Source organism: Poromitra crassiceps (assembly GCF_964638095.1).
Source record: "Poromitra crassiceps genome assembly, chromosome: 14".
Lineage (NCBI taxonomy): Eukaryota > Metazoa > Chordata > Actinopteri > Beryciformes > Melamphaidae > Poromitra > Poromitra crassiceps.
The window spans coordinates 30,405,614-30,426,254 of record NC_139633.1 but is presented as its reverse complement, the minus strand read 5'-3'; the positions used below and the strand labels follow the sequence as shown (position 1 = coordinate 30,426,254).

At 45.2% G+C, this 20,641-nt stretch overlaps 1 protein-coding gene across 1 annotated transcript in view; it reads left to right on the top strand.

Annotated features, from left to right (window-relative positions):
• Positions 1–795: 795 nt before the first annotated feature.
• The window catches only part of LOC310789132 (NLR family CARD domain-containing protein 3-like), a gene marked incomplete at both ends in the record, with an annotated part of 26,539 nt that continues 6,693 nt past the window's right edge, over positions 796–20,641 (top strand). Inside the window, 5 exons of the mRNA XM_083650725.1 lie at positions 796–1,072; positions 2,647–4,438; positions 4,536–4,709; positions 5,697–5,853; positions 10,349–10,462. Of these exons, the coding sequence (XP_083506851.1) occupies positions 796–1,072; positions 2,647–4,438; positions 4,536–4,709; positions 5,697–5,853; positions 10,349–10,462 (2,514 nt within the window). The remainder of the gene's footprint in view (positions 1,073–2,646; positions 4,439–4,535; positions 4,710–5,696; positions 5,854–10,348; positions 10,463–20,641) is intronic.

Sequence of the window (20,641 nt, the reverse complement as noted above, 5' to 3'; positions counted from 1 at the left end):
GCTCGGTGGCAAATTTGAACGCTGTGTATTTATTTTATTTTGTGACGCCAAGTGTAGCACTGCTGCTGTACCATTGTTTTCCCATGGAGAGCAGTGCCGCCCAACGATATGCAGCAGCGCTCTGCCCATAGGAAAACAACAGCACACCCGGGGGCGTTGAGCAGTTTTACAGGGGAGCATGTAGGGTTTTGTCCTTCATGTGACATTTTTGGCATTTGGACTTTCAGACATTAATCGTCCCTAATTAAAAAATCTGGCTCTGCACGGTCGCACGTAAAATGGCATAGCTGTGGCCCAACAGAATTTGCTCACTCACACACAGAGATTCTTATTATATTATTAATATTATTACTATCATGATTATTACTTAGACTACTCTACTCGACTCGACTTCCTCTCACCTCTGTGGGGGAACGATGTAAGCACTGCAGTATAAACTGCAAATTAATTTTACGCCACTAATTGACAGTATTATGAGCAACACAATAAAGAAGAAGATAAAAGAAAAGAAAACTGCAAACAATAAAAATAAAACGTTTGCCATTTACCCCCCCTTTTGTTGTTGTTGTTGTTTCATAGTCATGATTCATATCTTAGCTGGTTGGCTTGCTTCCAGGATTAAAACTTTATAAGAATGTTCTGAAATGAATCAATGGGAAATTCACTTCCTGGAACCGGAGCCATTCAAAAGTGAGAACTGCCAGTCAGATGAGGGCGCTATTATCTGCAAGCTCACAGTTACAGCATCAATAGTATGGTCAACTAATCCTAATGTTTTCTCATCAGGGAGCAATAATGGCGACACCTGTAGAGCTGCTCTTGGGAACTTTGAAGGATTTGGGAGAAGACGAGTTCAAGGAGTTCAAGTGGTTCCTGCAGCAGACTGGCATCCTGGAAGACTTCCCAGCCATCCCAAAGAGCTGCCTGGAGAAGGCAGACAGGCTGGACACAGTAGATCACATGGTCCAGACCTACAGCGAATACACTCTGGAGGTGACCAAAGAGGTTCTGAGGAAGATCCTCAAGAATGATCTCCTGCAACAATTATTAAACACCAGTTCAGGACCCAAAGGTAAGTTATGGGACAAATATATAATGGGACATCATGCAAGCATGCATCACATAAAATTATTTCTAAGATATTATGACAAAATTATTTAAAAACACTTTTTGCCAACAATGTATATAGAGGGTGAGTCCACAGTTAATCACGATTAATCGCAAAATGTTTGTTATCTGTTGTAAATCTACCTTAAACCGAGGTACCTTAAACCTGACATTTTCTTATATATTTTACATATATGTATATATACATATATATATATATATATATATATATATATATATATATATATATATATATATATATATATATATATATATTACAAGCGTCTGTCTCTCTCTCTGCCTCGGTCAAGACAGGCAGAGAGGGGTGGGAGAGAGCGGGCACACAGCTGCTCTTGTCTGCACACACTGTGGCTCGAGAGATGTGGAGGATAGCACAGTTAACTTCACAGAGTGCAGCCTGAGAGATGCATATTCCCAGTAACTAGTAGCAATAATAACAATACCAATGGCCAAATACGTACCTAATGATAATAGCTAATGACAATACTACCCATGCAACAGTGCATCTTTGCACAAAGCTCTCAAGTGTTGTGAACTGGCAGAAGAAAATGCCAGATTTAAAGCCCCATTCAGCAGCTTTTCCAAGTTTTGCTATTGGAGAAACTGCACCCTCTGGGTGCAATAGCATCGGTATCGATCTCGCCGTTCAAAGTCAACAAAACCAGGCCCAGAAAGCTCTATGTACATGCTGTGACATCGGGTACTCACCACGTGATGAAATAATAATCCATAGTTACGTGAAACGTAATTTTCGTAGCAAATCCACACCGAGTTCCTTGTTTTCCTGAAGACAGCGCTTCCGCTGTACAGCGCATGCGCGCATGCTGCCTCGAGCCTGCCTCCGGGACGCAGGCACCAAACTGCTTAGTCCCATGAGAGGCCTTTGGAGGGCGGTGTGTGACCAATAGAGGTGACATTCTCCCTGTTACAAGTCACTGTACCATCTTCAAAGACTAAAAAGCTGTTATATTAAGCTGAAAAAATTACTGATTGGGGCTTTAAGGTACCTCCGTTTAAGGAAGATTTAGAACCGATTTAAAAAAAGAGTGTGATTAATTTGTGATTAATCGTGATTACTATGGAGAATCATGCCATTAATAGTGATTAAATATTTTAATTGATTGACAGCCCTAAATGAAATGTATATAGAGTGTGAGTCTACTTTTATTAGCCTATGTATAGACAATAGATTTGTCAAGATGGGCAGGCTGCCATTTTAGTATGTACCTGCTTGTTCAACACAAAAGTTGACAACATAAACAATAAAGCACAGTTTGTGGGAATTATCAGCACAGTGGAAAAGTGTCTAATCTGATTGGTTGCATGCAACTCCCTGTTGCATGACCCTAACCCTAACTCCCTGTTGAGTAATAATAACTGACTGTACAACAGCTTATACCTTAAACCCAGCCAGGATGAGCTGACTAAATAAATTCATAGAATATGGCCATTTAACAGGAAATCTTAGCATTACTCATAATTACTATACCATTCTCTCATTGTTGTCTATTCATCCAGAGACGCTTGCCGAGTGCCGGAGTAAACACAAATCCAACTTGAAGAAGAAGGTTCAGCGTTTGTTTGAGGGAATCACAAACTCAGAAAAGTTGATACTTCTGAAGGAGATCTTCACAGAGCTCTTCCTCACAGAGGAAGAGACTGGAGAGGCTGACAACGAACATGAAGTTAGACAGATTGAAACGGCATCCAGGAAACCAGTGAGCCCAGAAAACACAATCAAAAGTGAAGACATCTTTAAACCCTTACCTGCAAGAGATAAACCAACCAGAACAGTGCTGACAAAAGGAGTGGCTGGCATTGGGAAAACAGTCTTAACACAGAAGCTCACTCTGGACTGGGCTGAAGACAAAGCCAACCAGGATATGCAATTCATATTTCCAATCACTTTCAGAGAGTTGAATCTGCTAAAAGAGAAACAGTTCAGCTTGGTGAAACTTATTCACCACTTCTTTCCTGAGACCAAAAAAGCAGGCATCTGCAGGTTTGACAAATTCCCAGTTATGTTCATCTTTGATGGTCTGGATGAATGTCGGCTTCCTCTAGACTTCAAGAACAATGAGTTCCTGGATGATGTTACAGAGTCGACCTCAGTGGATGTGTTGCTGACAAACCTCATCAAGGGGAATGTGCTTCCCCTTGCTCACATCTGGATAACAACACGACCTGCAGCAGCCAATCAGATCCCTTCTGAGTATGTTGACCTGGTAACAGAGGTAAGAGGCTTCAATGACCAACAGAAAGAAGACTACTTCAGGAAGAGATTCAGAGATGAGGAGCAGGCCAGCATAATCGTCTCCCACATCAAGAATTCACGAACCCTCCACAACATGTGCCACATCCCAGTGTTCTGCTGGATCACTGCTAAAGTTCTGAAGCATCTGTTGAAAACCTGTGACACAGAAAACCTGCCCAAAACCCTGACTGCGATGTACAGCCACTTCCTGGTGGTTCAGTCCAAATTGCAGAACGTCAAGTATCATGGGGGAACTGAGACAGATCCACACTGGACACAGAGCAGCGACATGATTCTCTCTCTGGGAAAACTGGCTTTTGAGAAGCTGGAGGAAGGCCACCTGATCTTCTATGAAGAAGACCTGAAACAGTGTGGTATTGATATCAAAGCAGCCTCAGTTTACTCAGGAGTGTTCACACAAATCTTTAAAAAAGAGGAGTGTGGGATGTACCAGGACCAGGTCTTCTGCTTTGTCCATCTGAGCATTCAGGAATTTCTGGCTGCTGTTCATGTCATGGTCTCATTCATCAACACTGGTGTCAATCCACTGTCAGAAGCCTCCAGGTTGTCTAGGCTATTCAGAGACAGATCATCAGTAAAATATCTCTACCAGAGTGCTGTGGACAAGGCCTTAATGAGTCCAAATGGACATCTGGACTTGTTCCTCCGCTTCCTCCTGGGCCTTTCACTGGAGACCAATCAGACTCTTCTACGAGGCCTGCTGCCACAGACAGGAAACAGCTCACAGACCAATCAGGAAACAGTCCAGTACATCAAGAAGAAGATCAAGAAGAATCCCTCTGCAGAGAGAAGCATCAATCTGTTCCACTGTCTGAATGAGCTGAATGACCGTTCTCTAGTGGAGGAGATCCAACAGTACCTGAGATCAGGAAGTCTCTCCACAGTCAAAATCTCCCCTGCTCAGTGGTCGGCTCTGGTCTTCATCTTACTGTCATCAGAAGAAGAGCTGGACGAGTTTGACCTGAAGAAATACTTCGCTTCAGACAAGGCCCTTCTGAGGCTGCTGCCAGTGGTCAAAGCCTCCAATAAAGCTCTGTAGGTTCATACATAACTGGGTAGATCAAATATATTAAATAAAATATATATACATTTTCAAACTTGTTGTATATCTCTCTCACTAATTATTCTTCAGGCTGAGTGGCTGTCAGCTGTCAGAGAGAAGCTGTGAAGCTCTGGCCTCAGTGCTCAGCTCCCAGTCTTCTAGTCTGAGAGAGCTGGACCTGAGTGACAATATCCTGAAAGATGCAGGTGTGAAGCTGATCTCTGCTGGACTGGAGAGTGCACACTGTAGACTGGAGACTCTCAGGTCAGTATTCCTCTTCGTGTTCAACGGACAACCATTTAAATCTTGCTTTACATACACGTTACTATCAGCAATTATATGGCTTTGTTGAATACTTGATTCTGATTGGTCAATCACTGCATTCTACAGTCTGTTATTTCTGTGTATCAGACCATTACTATGTATAACAGACAGTTCTGATCACAGAGTCCAGAGGCCGTAGAATAGATCATATCAATCTGCAGAAAGAAGTCCAGTAAATGCTGTTGCTTTAATAATCAAATTAACAATGGGAGTGGCTCTCCTAGATGCATTTTGATTTCTTTAGTTAGTAACCGTGTAATAAGCAGGATGATGTACAGCTCACATAAACACATATCATGTGGAGGATTATCTCTGTTCATGTCATTTTAAAACCAATTGTGTTTAAAACCTTCCTATGTGAATTACTTCCAATGAGGAAATTTCATTGTTTCATCTCCTTGGATTCAGATTCAGATTCAGATGACTTTATTTATCCCAGAAGGGCAATTCATTTTCACAGCCTACCCAACACCTTAAAAGCTCACAGGCGAGGAACAAATACTCCTGACAGACATGACAAGACATAACGTAACAGCATGACATAACAAATAAAACATAGCATACCATGTCAGAGATAACAGATCAGCTGATCAGATCAGTTATGAACATGAACAAGAAAAAAGATATATACATATATTTTATATGTATAAACATGAGAACATGTACAAGAAATAAATGAAAGATATAGTGTTGCCCCAAAAATACCAGAAAATCTTCTCTCACAAAGTGAGTGGAGAACTAACTCAAACTGGACCAAATTAAACCACAATGTGGATCAGCTGGTCAACTTTGAGGGATTTACCATTTGTGTGTGTGTGTGTGTGTGTGTGTGTGTGTGTGTGTGTGTGTGTGTGTGTGTGTGTGTGTGTGTGTGTGTGTGTGTGTGTGTGTGTGTGTGTGTGTGTGCCCGCGCGCATGCGCACGCAGGCTGTCTGGCTGCCTGCTCACAGAGAAAGGCTGTGCTTCTCTGGCCTCAGCTCTGAGCTCCAACCCCTCCCATCTGCGAGAGCTGGACCTGAGTTACAATCATCCAGGAGCCTCAGTGAAGCTGCTCTCTGCTAGGCTGGAGGATCCACACTGCAGACTGGACTCTCTCAGGTATGGAGAGGTAACATTACATACTGTAGAAGGATGAGAGTAGATGTACCCGAGTCAATTATTCTGAAAGCCTGGTGTGGTAGCTAGATTTCTTTCAAACATCCGTAACCTATACATCAAAATTAAGCTTAAAACATGTCGTTTGCTCCCATTAAAAAAACCTGTCAAAAATATTGAAGTGATATAGACGTTTTACCTTATATTTCAGTCAATGTTAAACAGTTTAAGATGTAACATGCTGTATGTATCAGCCATAGGTTTCATGGGATTTTGACATAGCTCACACTAACCCAGTTGTTGGGGGCGGGGGTGAGGAGGGGCATGGGGGGGGGGGTATGTGGTGGGGGGGTGGTGTGGTTGAGACAGTTCATACAACTTAATCTAGTTAAACTATCTAGGTAAAACCTAGTTAGTATGTAGCTGGCCTGCAGTGTAGCCAACTCTTTTCCAAGGAAACTAGTTAATGGCTGTTCAGAAAGTTGCTAGAAGTCACCACATGACGTCACATGATAATGTGCTTTACCAATATAAGGCCCATTTTAATATTAACTGGTGACTCCGCCCACCTGTGGCAGATCTGTTACACGCTGGTAACAACTACAAGTTACTACAAGTGGACCCTATCGAACAGTCCTTGCTCTCAGCGGAGGGAGGGGGTGTGTGCTATGTGGGAAGCAACAGTGTTTGCACTAGGTTTGCTGCTCAAGGGGGGCAGGATGGACTGGGGGGTGGGGCGGGGATGTCTAACCCAATAGAAGAATTGCCACTGTTTTTCAATTTTTTACACCAATTGCTCTATTTTGTGTTTTAAAACAAATACATTTTGTTACAGAGTTTTCCCCCCTTTCTTACAGTGGGGGAGTCAGGGGGACTGGCTGTTGTGTTTCACAACAAATACATTTTGTTACAAAGTTGTTGTTTTTTTTAACAGTGGGGCAGCTGGAGGGGGGTCTAACCCAATAGAGCTGGGGCAACTTAGTGTTAATTATTTTTGTTTTAGTCTTAGTCTGAGTCCTGTGTCTATCCTTATTAGTTTTTATCATATTTAGTCAACCTCATCCTGTTTTTATTTAGTCAAGTTTTAGCTGACTAAAAAAAGTCTGAAGATACATTGATAGATGATATTTGTAGGACAGCTATTGATTATCAATCTTATATGTGAAGGACACTTATGGACTTAAAGATGAAAGCATAATGTTCATGTTTCATCATCAAAGAGATTCTGCTGCTCTGACCTTGTTTATTCCCACAGAGTGGACCATGGTGGAGTCCAGAGGTTGAAACCAGATGTGAGGAGATGTAAGTGTGTATTTAGGTTGATTCATAAAACAAAACACACATTTAACAATTGAGATGGAAAGTCCCTCTACACAGCAGCATGTGACATATTCATTCAAGACCTACTGAGTAGACAGTGAAGCCTGGCTCCTAGAGCCAAATGTCCACCAGCTCCATGTGGCTGTCTGAACAGACCCACACAAGAAAATGGGCAGTTAACAGCAACACACTGAGAGAATTCCTTGTACAAAACATACCTGGACTCCAACATAGAAAGCTTCAGATGGTTTTCAGTCTCCTCCGAGGACAGCGCACGCCACTTACATCTTAAGACCTGCGGACGTTAACGTAATTCCCTAGAATGCGAGTTTAACAGGCAGTTACATGGTGTTGCATTCTTAGACATTGCCGTTTGCTTAATTTTGTATGTTACATACAATTGGCCAAATTATTAGTTAGTTTATGGTCTAGAAATTCTGCCAGGTGCAGGCACTAAGCGGCCATTTTATCCAATGATAATCTTGAGCAGCCGGGGGGACTATTTTGTCTCGCCGGTTCTTAACTCATATCCTAGGTTATGAAAAATAGATTTTGATTGCAAAATGCATGAAAATATAAATGAATGGTCTTGTTTTGTTTCTTTGGCAAGTGACCATGGTATAAGCGGGTTAATGCACTTCGAGGTGTCCATTATCAGAAATTAATGGACGACGCGGAGGCGTGAACCGTCCGAAGCGAAGCCGAGGATGGTTACCTCCACGAAGCTGATAATGAACACCTCGTCGTGCATTAACCCTTACATAATGTACACCTCGTAGTGCATTAACCCTTACATAATGTACACCTCGTCGTGCATTAACCCTTACATAATGTACACCTCGTAGTGCATTAACCCTTACATAATGTACACCTCGTCGTGCATTAACCCTTACATAATGTACACCTCGTCATGCATTAACCCTTACATAATATACACCTCATCGTGCATTAACCCTTACATAATGTACACCTCGTCGTGCATTAACCCTTACATAATGTACACCTCGTAGTGCATTAACCCTTACATAATGTACACCTCGTCGTGCATTAACCCTTACATAATGTACACCTCGTCGTGCATTAACCCTTACATAATGTACACCTCGTCGTGCATTAACCCTTACATAATGTACACCTCATCATGCATTAACCCTTACATAATGTACACCTCGTCGTGCATTAACCCTTACATAATGTACACCTCGTCGTGCATTAACCCTTACATAATGTACACCTCATCATGCATTAACCCTTACATAATGTACACCTCGTCGTGCATTAACCCTTACATAATGTACACCTCGTCGTGCATTAACCCTTACATAATGTAGACCTCGTCATGCATTAACCCTTACATAATGTACACCTCGTAGTGCATTAACCCTTACATAATGAACACCTCGTCATGCATTAACCCTTACATAATGTACACCTCGTAGTGCATTAACCCTTACATAATGTACACCTCGTCGTGCATTAACCCTTACATAATGTACACCTCGTAGTGCATTAACGCTTACATAATGTACACCTCGTCGTGCATTAACCCTCACATATATCACAATATGGTTCATCATAGGGGTGGGCGATATGGCAAAAATATATCACGATTTTTTCAGGCAGGATCACGATCCACGATCTTATCACGATTCTTTTTCATCTTGGTTTTTATAGCTGGGAGGGAATATGTCAAAAATTATAAAGATTGTGCACTTGGTGACAAGTTTTTGATTTTTGGCAGGGTATTAGGTATGGGGATAAGGTTCCCAAAAACCACCGGATACAAGTTGGGGTGGCCCCCTAGTGGCCGGTATCCATAAAATCCAAAATGGCAGTCACCGAAAAGACCAAAGGTCATATATCAGCTTCTTGAAGTCTTAGATTGTCGTATAATGTCACTTTTTAAACTTTTTTGGTGCTATGAATCCATATCTGACATAAGTTTCACATTTCAAGGTCATGTTCAAGGTCAAATTTATTGTCAAGGTCATTTCTAGCTAAAAAAAAACTCCATATCTCTGAAACGAAGTAACATAGAAAGAATATTCTAAACCCATAGGGCTCTAAACCCACATGTTCAGTCCTTAGGAATAAAATTAAACATGCTATATCACTCTTGTATGAAAAATATTTTCTAGCGAAAAAAAAATCCATCTCTGAAATCAAGTCACATAAGGCACAGCAATCGTTTCATGGTTCTATTAACTTTTAGGCCTATATTGTGTTCACACCAGGGGCGACAAGTGATCAGTTTGCCCAAGTTTCGCCACCGGATCCAGCTGGTTTCACACTTGAATCTCGCAGTAAATCCATCGCAAGTTTAAAAATCTGAACTTTTGGCGAATAATAAAGGCGGTTAGCCCTGGTTACAAACCCTAACCCCATTGGAAAAGCCATGTTCACAGAGTTTGTAAGGGACAGAATAGAAAAACCCACCAAGCCCCTATCTGATGTCATCCAAAGGGCCAACTTATTCACATTCACCAACAGGCCATCTGTGGATCTGAAGAAAGGTGCTAACAAGCTGGGGTCTGCCAAGGCAAATATAGCTCTCGTCACCAAGCTTTTCTTGTCCCTACAAGCCCGTCCTGATCTCGACATAGATGACTTCTTCAAGCATGAGAATCAGCGTGAGCCTCCATCTTTGTCCGATCAAGGCAAGCTGCGGTCAGGAACCAATTCAGACATTCTTGGGTGCCTACCAGGAATGCCTGGTCCTGGCCAATCTCCATCAGCCAAAGAAGCTTCTGTTCTGTGGTTGTGCTTGATATGGCAGCAGTCATACACATCATCAAAACCCAGCGTGCCAGAGTGTTTGGAGAGTACACTCGGATGCACTTGCTGCCATACTTGCACAGCCTGATGACTGACAGGACGACAAGAGTGGATGCAGTCTGGGACACGTATATAGAGGCAAGTCTCAAATCCCAGAAGGAGCTCAATGGCAGAAGTTCCTCAAGGACAGTCAAAATAAAGACCAGCTGTTTCAGTACATCAGTGAGGAACTTCAGGAGATTACAGCTGGCTCAGAGTACCACCTCCTCACAACAAAGGCTGACCTTGTCCTGAGCAACAAACCTACTGACCTAGCAGCATTGTCACCATGCCAGCAGGAAGAAGCTGACACACGAATGATGCTGCATTTGTGTCATGCTGCCGAGCAGGGTCACACCAAGGCTTACCTCAGGACAGTAGATAGTGATGTGGTAGTGCTGGCCATCAACCTGTTCCAGGAGCTAGGCCTCTCAGAGCTGTGGATCGGCTTTGGATCAGGAAAGGCATATAAAGACATCCCAATCCACCACATGCACACAATGCTGGGACCTAAAAAATGCCAAGCACTGCCCCTCTTCCACGCATTCACAGGATGCGACGTAGTATCAGCAATGTATGGCATTAGAAAAAAAACTGCATGGAATGCATGGGCAGCCTTTCCAGAAGTCACCGACACCCTCATCACAATCACCAAAGACCCAACGAGCCTCACACTGGAATCAGTGCACATGCAACATCTCGAACGCTGGACTGTACTCATGTATAGCAAGAACTGCGGTGTTGAGTCAGTCAATGAAGCCCGGAAGCTTCTTTTCACCCATGGCCTCAAGTCCCTGGATTCAATCCCCCCGACCCAGCATGCCTTATTCCAGCATGGGAAGCGTGCCCTGCACACTGCAGCTCATGTCTGGAAGCAATCCCTCTCCAAAACTCCAGACATTCCAGACCCCAGTGAATGGAGGTGGGAATGGAATTCCAGAACCAAAGTGTGGGTGCCATATTGGACAGTTCTGGAAGATGTCAGCAAGGGATGCTCCCTGCTCCTCAACTGTGGCTGTGTGGTTGCCTGTAAAGGGAACTGTAAGTGCTACCGAGCCGGATTCCGCTGTACCACATTGTGCAAGTGTGAGGGGGGCTGCACTAATAATGAAGAGTGAAATTGTTATGATTTCAGCCTCTGGACCCAATAAGTGAGGTGATGGAAGCAGGGAGTGTAAGTGTAAGGTGATTTATTGCAGACCACAAGAAGTGACAAGGAGAACAAAACTGAGCAGACACACGCTAGATGATGGGGGCAGAAGAAACTTAAGGAATTAGCTGAAAACAAGGAAGTCCAAAACATAGGGGGAGGGAACCAAGAACACAGTTACGGTAAGGATAACAAACACTAACAAATGAATAGAACTGACTGGTAACAAATAAATACAAATCAAGGACTTACACTGGGAAACACTAGAAGAAAGCTGCAGAGAAACGAGAACTGGAGACTGTACACTGGAGAGGAACGTAAAACATCCCAGGACAAGGTGTGCAAACAGGCTTCAGCCCGAGGCGCAGAGGAGAGGCGCTAGGGGGCGCCAGACCAGGCCACAACAGAAATCTTTGAATAAATACCCCATGATGTGTATGATATGTATTGATATCATATCATATCATATCATATGTATGATATGTATATGTGTATGATATGTATTGTTTTTTGTGTTATTTGACTGAAATGTAATAATTGATCCTTTACATGGTGTAAAGCCAAATATAATTTTTCACTGTGGCTTAGTTCTGAAGTTGTGTTAATTTTAAGCCTGAACGATGGGCATTTTGCTCACAAAATAGATTTTTGAAACTAGAGTGATAGTGACCTGTCCAATCAACAGACAATAGGATACCTTGGGGGAGAAAATATGGATCTAGAGCCCTGATTAATCTTTTGATGTGACTTATTCAGCTATATGGACAGTTTTCTTTGCTAGAAATGACATTGAAGATTAATTTTGACCTTGAAAATGACATTGAGATAGGAAAAGTATCTCAGAATTGGATTCCTAGCATCAAATAAAGTTGAAAAAAGTGACATAATATGACAATCTAAGACTAAAAGAAGCTGAGATACGACCTTTGCTCTTTTCGGCGGACGCCATTTTGGATTTTCTGGATACTGGCCACTAGGGGGCTCCACCAACTTGTATCCGGTGGTTTTTGAAAACCTTAGGCCCATACCAAACACCATGCCAAAAATCAAAAACTTGTCACCAAGTGCACAATCTTTATGAATTCCCTCCCAGCTATTAAGACTATTTTGCAATTTACTGAACACTACAAGTACATCCAAACTAATTTCAGGGTTCGTACGGTCATGAAAAACCTGGAAAAGCCCAATTTGAAATACAATTCCCAGGCCCTGGAAAAGTTATTGAAAGTTTGGGAAAAGTCATGGAAATTAGTTTCATAAATATTTTTATGTGGTTCATTTTTTACGCTGAGTTTACAATAATTCGTTTGTTTCCCAAACTTTTATCTTGGGACCCAAAAGATACATTTTGTGTCTGCCTGGGACTGGAAAAAACATACTGTAATGAGTTGCCATGACGACCAGTTGGCGACCCACCCCCCACGGGTCCGCGACCCAAATTGGGTCCCGACCCATAGTTTGGGAAACACTAAGAAATAATAACATTGACAAGCAGCACACGCTCAATAAGGTTAGCTGAAAACTAGTTTGGTGGTGGCCTGACACAGTTCCATCAACTCTGTGAGGGAGATTCAAGATTCAAGATTCAAGATTCAAGATTTTTATTGTCACTCCATGATACAAGTATCACGTGTGAAATTCTTGTGCTGTGGACTCCGTTTACAACATAGTACAAATGTAAGGGCATATGAGTGCAAAAACAACAAGAGACACAACAAGCAATAAGGCAGTATAGTGATAAGACAAGTCAGAGACAGTGGCATATTCACTGCACATAGGTGCACATGTCATGTGCATACTTTAGACGTGCTTAAACATTTTAAATTCGGCGTATTTGGCATACAGGTGCAAATAGCATATTCCTTATTAAACATACAATTAAACTCTGCGTTTTAAATTCGGCGTATTTGACATACAGGTGCAAATACCATATTCCTTATTAAGCATACAATTAAACATTAGACATACGTAATGTCCTTAGCAGCTACAGTACGGTACAGTACGGCTACTACACTATTTGTGTATGTTAAGGAGTCTCGTGGCCTGCGGGAAGAAACTGTTCCTCAAGCGATTTGTGCGTTCTTTTGGAACCCTGCATGTATCTTCTCCCTGAGGGTAACAGGGAGAACAGGCTGAGGGAGGCAGGCAGACTAGCCGCTTGGTTATGGAGAAATAGCCTGCCTACATCATGTCATGGGCAACTGCAACAGACCGCCCAGGCAAAGCAAAATGCAGGTTGTGTTGTGTGAAAACATTCAATATTTTGAACATAAGAGAGGCGGCGGCCACGAGCAAATGAGGCAAACATGAAAGGCGCTGCTGCTCGTCAGGTAACGTTACTGCATCACTGGACTGAGGTTCTTACCACAGCGAGGGAACTGCTATCATATCACCGAGCAGCACGTCTGTCTCTCATCAGCTACAGTATCAAGCAGGCAGCGTGACCGAAACATTAAGTCTGAACTGTGGAGGCAACGCGACGGTGGCCACTGACGGCGGCTAATTATTATTATTATTTAACTCGTTCAAAGATGCCAGCCTGCTATGTTAAGTGTGTGTGAGTGTTCACATGACAAGCCAAACCAACTCCTCCTCTGTGTTGTGAAGGGGGGGGGCTTTGGAGTCGTCTTTCAGACATAGAAATGCAACTGATAGAAAGTGCACTGCATGTAGCACGATTCTAATGATCTGTCTGGAAAGGCAGATCGTGGAGCCATTCTGATCGTTAACGATCTAAGATCATCATATCGCCCACCCCTAGTTCATTATCATCATCAGTATATAAATGGGAGCTACGTCTGTCTGTTTCTCTGTCTGTCCCAGTCATAAATCCCACTGATGACATCATCAGTGATGTCATAAATCCCACCCACTGATGACATCATCAGTGATGTCATAAATCACACTGATGACATCATCAGTGATGTCATAAATCCACTGATGACATCATCAGTGATGTCATATATTCACTCTCACACACACACAAAGTCACGAGAGAGACTGCCATGTCCACACGGAGACGGAAGCGATCTTTTTTTTCGTTCAAGAAAAGTTTTCCATAAACACGGAATCGTTTCAAGAAATGTGTGTATCCACATGAAACCACTGAATACCACTGAAGACGCTGTAGTATATATGCCAGGCCGGTAAGTGGTGCTGTAACGCTGCCACGTCACAGTGCAACCGTGTGGTCATCAAACCTCTCACTTTCCTATTCACGTATTTGCGAGGGATATATATAGAGCATCCCGAGTATGTCCGTTACACTCAGGGTTTACATTTAATTTCATTCCATTTTGCCCAATATTAGAATATTCCAGAATTGCATGTTGTATTAAAAATAAATATTATTTCTATCTAACACGTTTAGCCTGATTTTGTTTGTGTTATTGTACAAATTTAGCCGCCGCTAAGCCTTCTGGGAAATATCCGATGAAGGGAGGGGAGGGGTGGATGGGAAGAGTCAGCTGTGTGGAGCCCTGAGGATGTTGTACACGCTGTTCTCCGTGTCCACTTGTTGCTGACGGTGGTAATAGAGGAGCATTATATTTTGCTGCAAGAGCCCTAACAGGCTCAGTAGCTGCTGTAGCACGAACGCTAGTGCACTTTAGCCTAAATTGTTGCTGGCGGAGAGAGGTGGGGCTATGGCGTCATCGGTTCAGGAAAGATGCGCATGGGTTGTAAACACGGAAATGCAAGGGTGGCGTCTTCAGATTTATTCACTCTGGGACCCGGTTTCAAAATTAGCGTATATACTCCCAGAACATATACTCCCAGAACGCTGGTTCTGTCTGGACGAAACGTCTATACAAGAAAAAAACTAGCGGATACACCTAAACTCGTCTCCGTGTGGACATGGCCTGAGGGAGAGGGACAGAGAGGCGAGGGAGAGCGAGAGGGGGAGAGAGACTAAGAGAGAGAGATGAGAGAGAGGGAGGGAGAGGAGAGAAAGAGAGGGGGAGAGAGACTGAGGGAGAGGTGGAGAGGGAGGGAGAGAGGGGGAGAGACTGAGGGAGAGGGAGAGAGAGGGGGGAAAGACTGAGGGAGGGAGAGAGCGGGGAGAGGCTGAGGGAGAGAGAGAGGGGGGAGAGAGAGGGGGAGAGACTGAGGGAGAGAGAGAGCGGGGAGAGGCTGAGGGAGAGAGAGAGGGGGGAGAGACTGGGGGAGAGAGAGAGGGGGGAGAGACTGGGGGAGAGAGAGAGAGGGGGGCAAGAGACTGAGGGAGAGAGAGGGGGAGAGACTACGGGAGAGAGAGAGGGGGGAGAGACTGAGGGAGAGAGGGGAGAGACTGAAGGAGAGAGAGAGGGGGAGAGAGACTAAGAGAGAGAGATGAGAGAGAGGGAGGGAGAGGAGAGAAAGAGAGGGGGAGAGAGACTGAGGGAGAGGTGGAGAGGGAGGGAGAGAGGGGGAGAGACTGAGGGAGAGGGAGAGAGAGGGGGAGAGACTGAGGGAGGGAGAGAGGGGGGAGAGACTGAGGGAGAGAGAGGGGGGGGAGAGACTGAGGGAGAGAGAGAGGGGGAGAGACTGAGGGAGAGAGAGAGAGGGGAGAGACTGAAGGAGAGAGAGAGGGGGGGAGAGAGAGAGGGGGGAGAGGCTGAGGGAGAGAGAGAGCGGGGAGAGGCTGAGGGAGAGATAGAGAGAGGGGGGAGAGAGAGGGGAGAGACTGAGGGAGAGAGAGAGGGGGGAGAGACTGAGGGAGAGAGAGAGGGGGGAGAGACTGAGGGAGAGAACGAGAGGGGGGAGATACTGAGGGAGAGAGAGGGGGGGGAAGACTGAGGGAGAGAGAGAGGGGGGGAGAGACTGAGGCAGAGAGAGGGGGGAGAGAGAGAGGGGGGAGAGACTGAGGGAGAGAGAGGGGGGAGACTGAGGGAGAGAAAGAGAGGGGGGAGAGAGACTGAGGGAGAGAGAGAGGGGAGAGACTGAGGGAGAGAGAGAGGGGGGGAGAGACTGAGGGAGAGAGAGAGAGGGGGGAGAGAGACTGAGGGAGAGAGAGAGGGGGGAGAGACTGAGGGAGAAAGAGGGGGGAGAGACTGAGGGAGAGAGAGAGGGGGGGAGAGACTGAGGGAGAGAAAGAGAGGGGGGACAGACTGAGGGAGAAAGAGGGGGGAGAGACTGAGCGAGAGAGAGGGGGGAGAGAGACTGAGGGAGAGAGAGAGGGGGGAGAGACTGAGAGAGAGAGAGAGAGAGGGGGAGAGAGACTGAGGGAGAGAGAGAGGGGGGAGAGACTGAGAGAGAGAAAGGGGGGGAGAGACTGAGGGAGAGAGAGGGGGGAGAGAGACGGAGGGAGAGAGAGAGGGGGGAGAGACTTAGGAAGAAAGAGGGGGGAGAGACTGAGGGAGAGAGAGAGGGGGGGAGAGACTGAGGGAGAGAAAGAGAGGGGGGACAGACTGAGGGAGAGAGAGAGAGGGGGGATAGACTGAGGGAGCGAGAGAGAGGGGGAGAGACTGAGGGAGAGAGGTGGAGAGAGACTGAGGGAGAGAGAGAGAGGGGGGAGAGACTGAGGGAGAGAGAGAGAGGGGGAGAGAGACTGAGGGAGAGAGAGAGAGGGGGGAGAGACTGAGGGAGAGAGAGGTGGAGAGAGACTGAGGGACAGAGAGAGAGGGGGGAGAGACTGAGGGAGAGAGAGAGGGGGGGACGAGAGAGAGAGAGAGGGGGGGGAGACTGAGGGAGAGAGATAGGGGGGAGATACTGAGGGAGAGAGGGGGGAGAGAGACTGAGGGAGAGAGGGGGAGAGACTGAGAGAGAGAAGGGGGAGAGACTGAGAGAGAGAGAGAGGGAGGGAGAGACTGATGGAGCGAGAGTGTGTGTGTGTGTGTGTGTGTGTGTGTGTGTGTGTGTGTGTGCATGTGCATGTGCGTGCGTGCGTGTGTGTGCGTGCGTGCGTGCGCGCGCGCACGCACGCGCGCGTGTACGATGTGTCTGTGTGTCGTGTGTTTGGATTATGGCATGACACACAGACACATCGTCAGTGGCACAAACCACCCCCCATATGCGTGCGTGTGCGTGCGTGTGTGTGTGCGTGCGTGGGTGCATGTGCGCGTGTGTGTGTGGGCGCACGCACGCAGGCGTCTGTGTGTGTGTGTGTGTGTGCGTTTACACAGCCTAAAGCTAAACCTGTTTGATCAATTTTAAATTACTTATTAAATCAACATCTTACTGTGTGCGTCTGTGCGCATGTGTGCGCGTGCGTGTGTGTGTGTGTGTGTGTGTGTGTGTGTGTGTGTGTGTGTGCGTGCGTGTGTGTGTGTGTGTGCATGCGTGTGTGTGCGCGTGTCTGAGTGTTTGTGCACGTGTGTGCCTGTGTGCATGTGTGTGTGCGTGTGTGGGTGTGTGTGTGCGTGTGTATGTGCGCGTGTGTGTGTGCATGTCTGTGTGTGCATGTGTGTGCGTGTGTGTGTGTGCGCGTGTGTGTGTGCGTGTGTGTGTGTGTGTGCGCGTGTGTGCGTGTTTGTGCAGGTGTGCGCCTGTGTGCGTCTGTGTGTGTGTGCGCATGTGTGTGTGTGCGTGTGTTTGTGCATGTGTGTGTGTGTGTTCGCGCAGGTGTGTGTGTGTGTGCGCGTGTGTGTGTGTGCGTGTGTGTGTGTGCGTGTGTGTGTGCGTGCGTGTGCGCGTGTGTGTGCAGGTGTGCGTGTGTGTGTGTGTTTGTTTGTGCGTGCGTGTGTGTGTGTGCGTGTGTGTGTGCGTGTGTGTGCGTGTATGTGTGTGTGCGCGTGTGTGTGTGTGCGTGTTTGTGCAGGTGTGCGCCTGTGTGCGTCTGTGTGTGTGTGCGCATGTGTGTGTGTGCGTGTGTTTGTGCATGTGTGTGTGTGTGTTCGCGCAGGTGTGTGTGCGCGTGTGTGTGTGTGCGTGTGTGTGTGTGTGTGTGTGTGTGTGCGTGCGCGTGTGTGTGCAGCATCTTACAAAACACTTCCAAAGCATTACCAATATTAAATATATCAGATCAAACATTTATCAGAAATGTGTTGAGCTTTTTAACAGATGCACTGATTGACAATCTACATCCCACTGTTCTGTATTTTAGCCATATAAGTCAAGGCTATATTAATAAGTTTGCTTATTGTATTCATTTATCACCATGTCAGCTATAAGAAAATAGAGGAAACATGAATCAATGTGGTTAAATAATTGATATGTTGCAGATGAGATGAGAGAGCTGCTATTTAGCAACAGTCACATCTTCACTCCAAAAAAGAGACACAAGCGCTCTTCTATGGTACATTAATGTTCTTCACTGTACAACAATAAGGAAAACTCAATGACTTAAGTTTGAATTCTTAAACGTATGAACTGTCACACGGAGATGAGAGACACAGAATCCTGATGAGAAAACGTTTTGAGCTTTATACTCTGTGCAGGTTTCTCCTCTCTGAAGTGAGCGTTATTTTAAAGATCTCCACTTTGTCCGCCCAGCCAGGTCAGAAGTGTGGGGTGTGCACGGCCAGGTGAAAACTGGACGCACAGACACTCACAGATGCATCAGTTATAATTCACACTTTACCCAGAGGTCAAATCCAATGATGCAGGATAAGAAGGGTCAGACAGACTGTGTGTAATGAAGACACCTGTGGCAGCTTCATTAACTGCTGCTCGCGCTGAAACTGACCCCTAACAAGTTCAGATAGCAAACAGAAAGCATGCTGTGTAGGACGATCACAAGCTTCAGCAAAACACATGTGCAGACCTCTACTACTGAGAATGAAGATGTTGGATATAATGTGTCATCATGATAGCTGGGAGGGAATTCATAAAGATTGTGCACTTGGTGACAAGTTTTTGATTTTTGGCATGGTGTTTGGTATGGGCCTAAGGTTTTCAAAAACCACCGGATACAAGTTGGTGGAGCCCCCTAGTGGCCAGTATCCAGAAAATCCAAAATGGCGTCCGCCGAAAAGAGCAAAGGTCGTATCTCAGCTTCTTTTAGTCTTAGATTGTCATATTATGTCACTTTTTTCAACTTTATTTGATGCTAGGAATCCAATTCTGAGATACTTTTCCTATCTCAATGTCATTTTCAAGGTCAAAATTAATCTTCAATGTCATTTCTAGCAAAGAAAACTGTCCATATAGCTGAATAAGTCACATCAAAAGATTAATCAGGGCTCTAGATCCATATTTTCTCCCCCAAGGTATCCTATTGTCTGTTGATTGGACAGGTCACTATCACTCTAGTTTCAAAAATCTATTTTGTGAGCAAAATGCCCATCGTTCAGGCTTAAAATTAACACAACTTCAGAACTAAGCCACAGTGAAAAATTATATTTGGCTTTACACCATGTAAAGGATCAATTATTACATTTCAGTCAAATAACACAAAAAACAATACATATCATACACATATACATATCATACATATGATATGATATGATATGATATCAATACATATCATACACATCATGGGGTATTTATTCAAAGATTTCTGTTGTGGCCTGGTCTGGCGCCCCCTAGCGCCTCTCCTCTGCGCCTCGGGCTGAAGCCTGTTTGCACACCTTGTCCTGGGATGTTTTACGTTCCTCTCCAGTGTACAGTCTCCAGTTCTCGTTTCTCTGCAGCTTTCTTCTAGTGTTTCCCAGTGTAAGTCCTTGATTTGTATTTATTTGTTACCAGTCAGTTCTATTCATTTGTTAGTGTTTGTTATCCTTACCGTAACTGTGTTCTTGGTTCCCTCCCCCTATGTTTTGGACTTCCTTGTTTTCAGCTAATTCCTTAAGTTTCTTCTGCCCCCATCATCTAGCGTGTGTCTGCTCAGTTTTGTTCTCCTTGTCACTTCTTGTGGTCTGCAATAAATCACCTTACACTTACACTCCCTGCTTCCATCACCTCACTTATTGGGTCCAGAGGCTGAAATCATAACAATTTCACTCTTCATTATTAGTGCAGCCCCCCTCACACTTGCACAATGTGGTACAGCGGAATCCGGCTCGGTAGCACTTACAGTTCCCTTTACAGGCAACCACACAGCCACAGTTGAGGAGCAGGGAGCATCCCTTGCTGACATCTTCCAGAACTGTCCAATATGGCACCCACACTTTGGTTCTGGAATTCCATTCCCACCTCCATTCACTGGGGTCTGGAATGTCTGGAGTTTTGGAGAGGGATTGCTTCCAGACATGAGCTGCAGTGTGCAGGGCACGCTTCCCATGCTGGAATAAAGCATGCTGGGTCGGGGGGATTGAATCCAGGGACTTGAGGCCATGGGTGAAAAGAAGCTTCCGGGCTTCATTGACTGACTCAACACCGCAGTTCTTGCTATACATGAGTACAGTCCAGCGTTCGAGATGTTGCATGTGCACTGATTCCAGTGTGAGGCTCGTTGGGTCTTTGGTGATTGTGATGAGGGTGTCGGTGACTTCTGGAAAGGCTGCCCATGCATTCCATGCAGTTTTTTTTCTAATGCCATACATTGCTGATACTACGTCGCATCCTGTGAATGCGTGGAAGAGGGGCAGTGCTTGGCATTTTTTAGGTCCCAGCATTGTGTGCATGTGGTGGATTG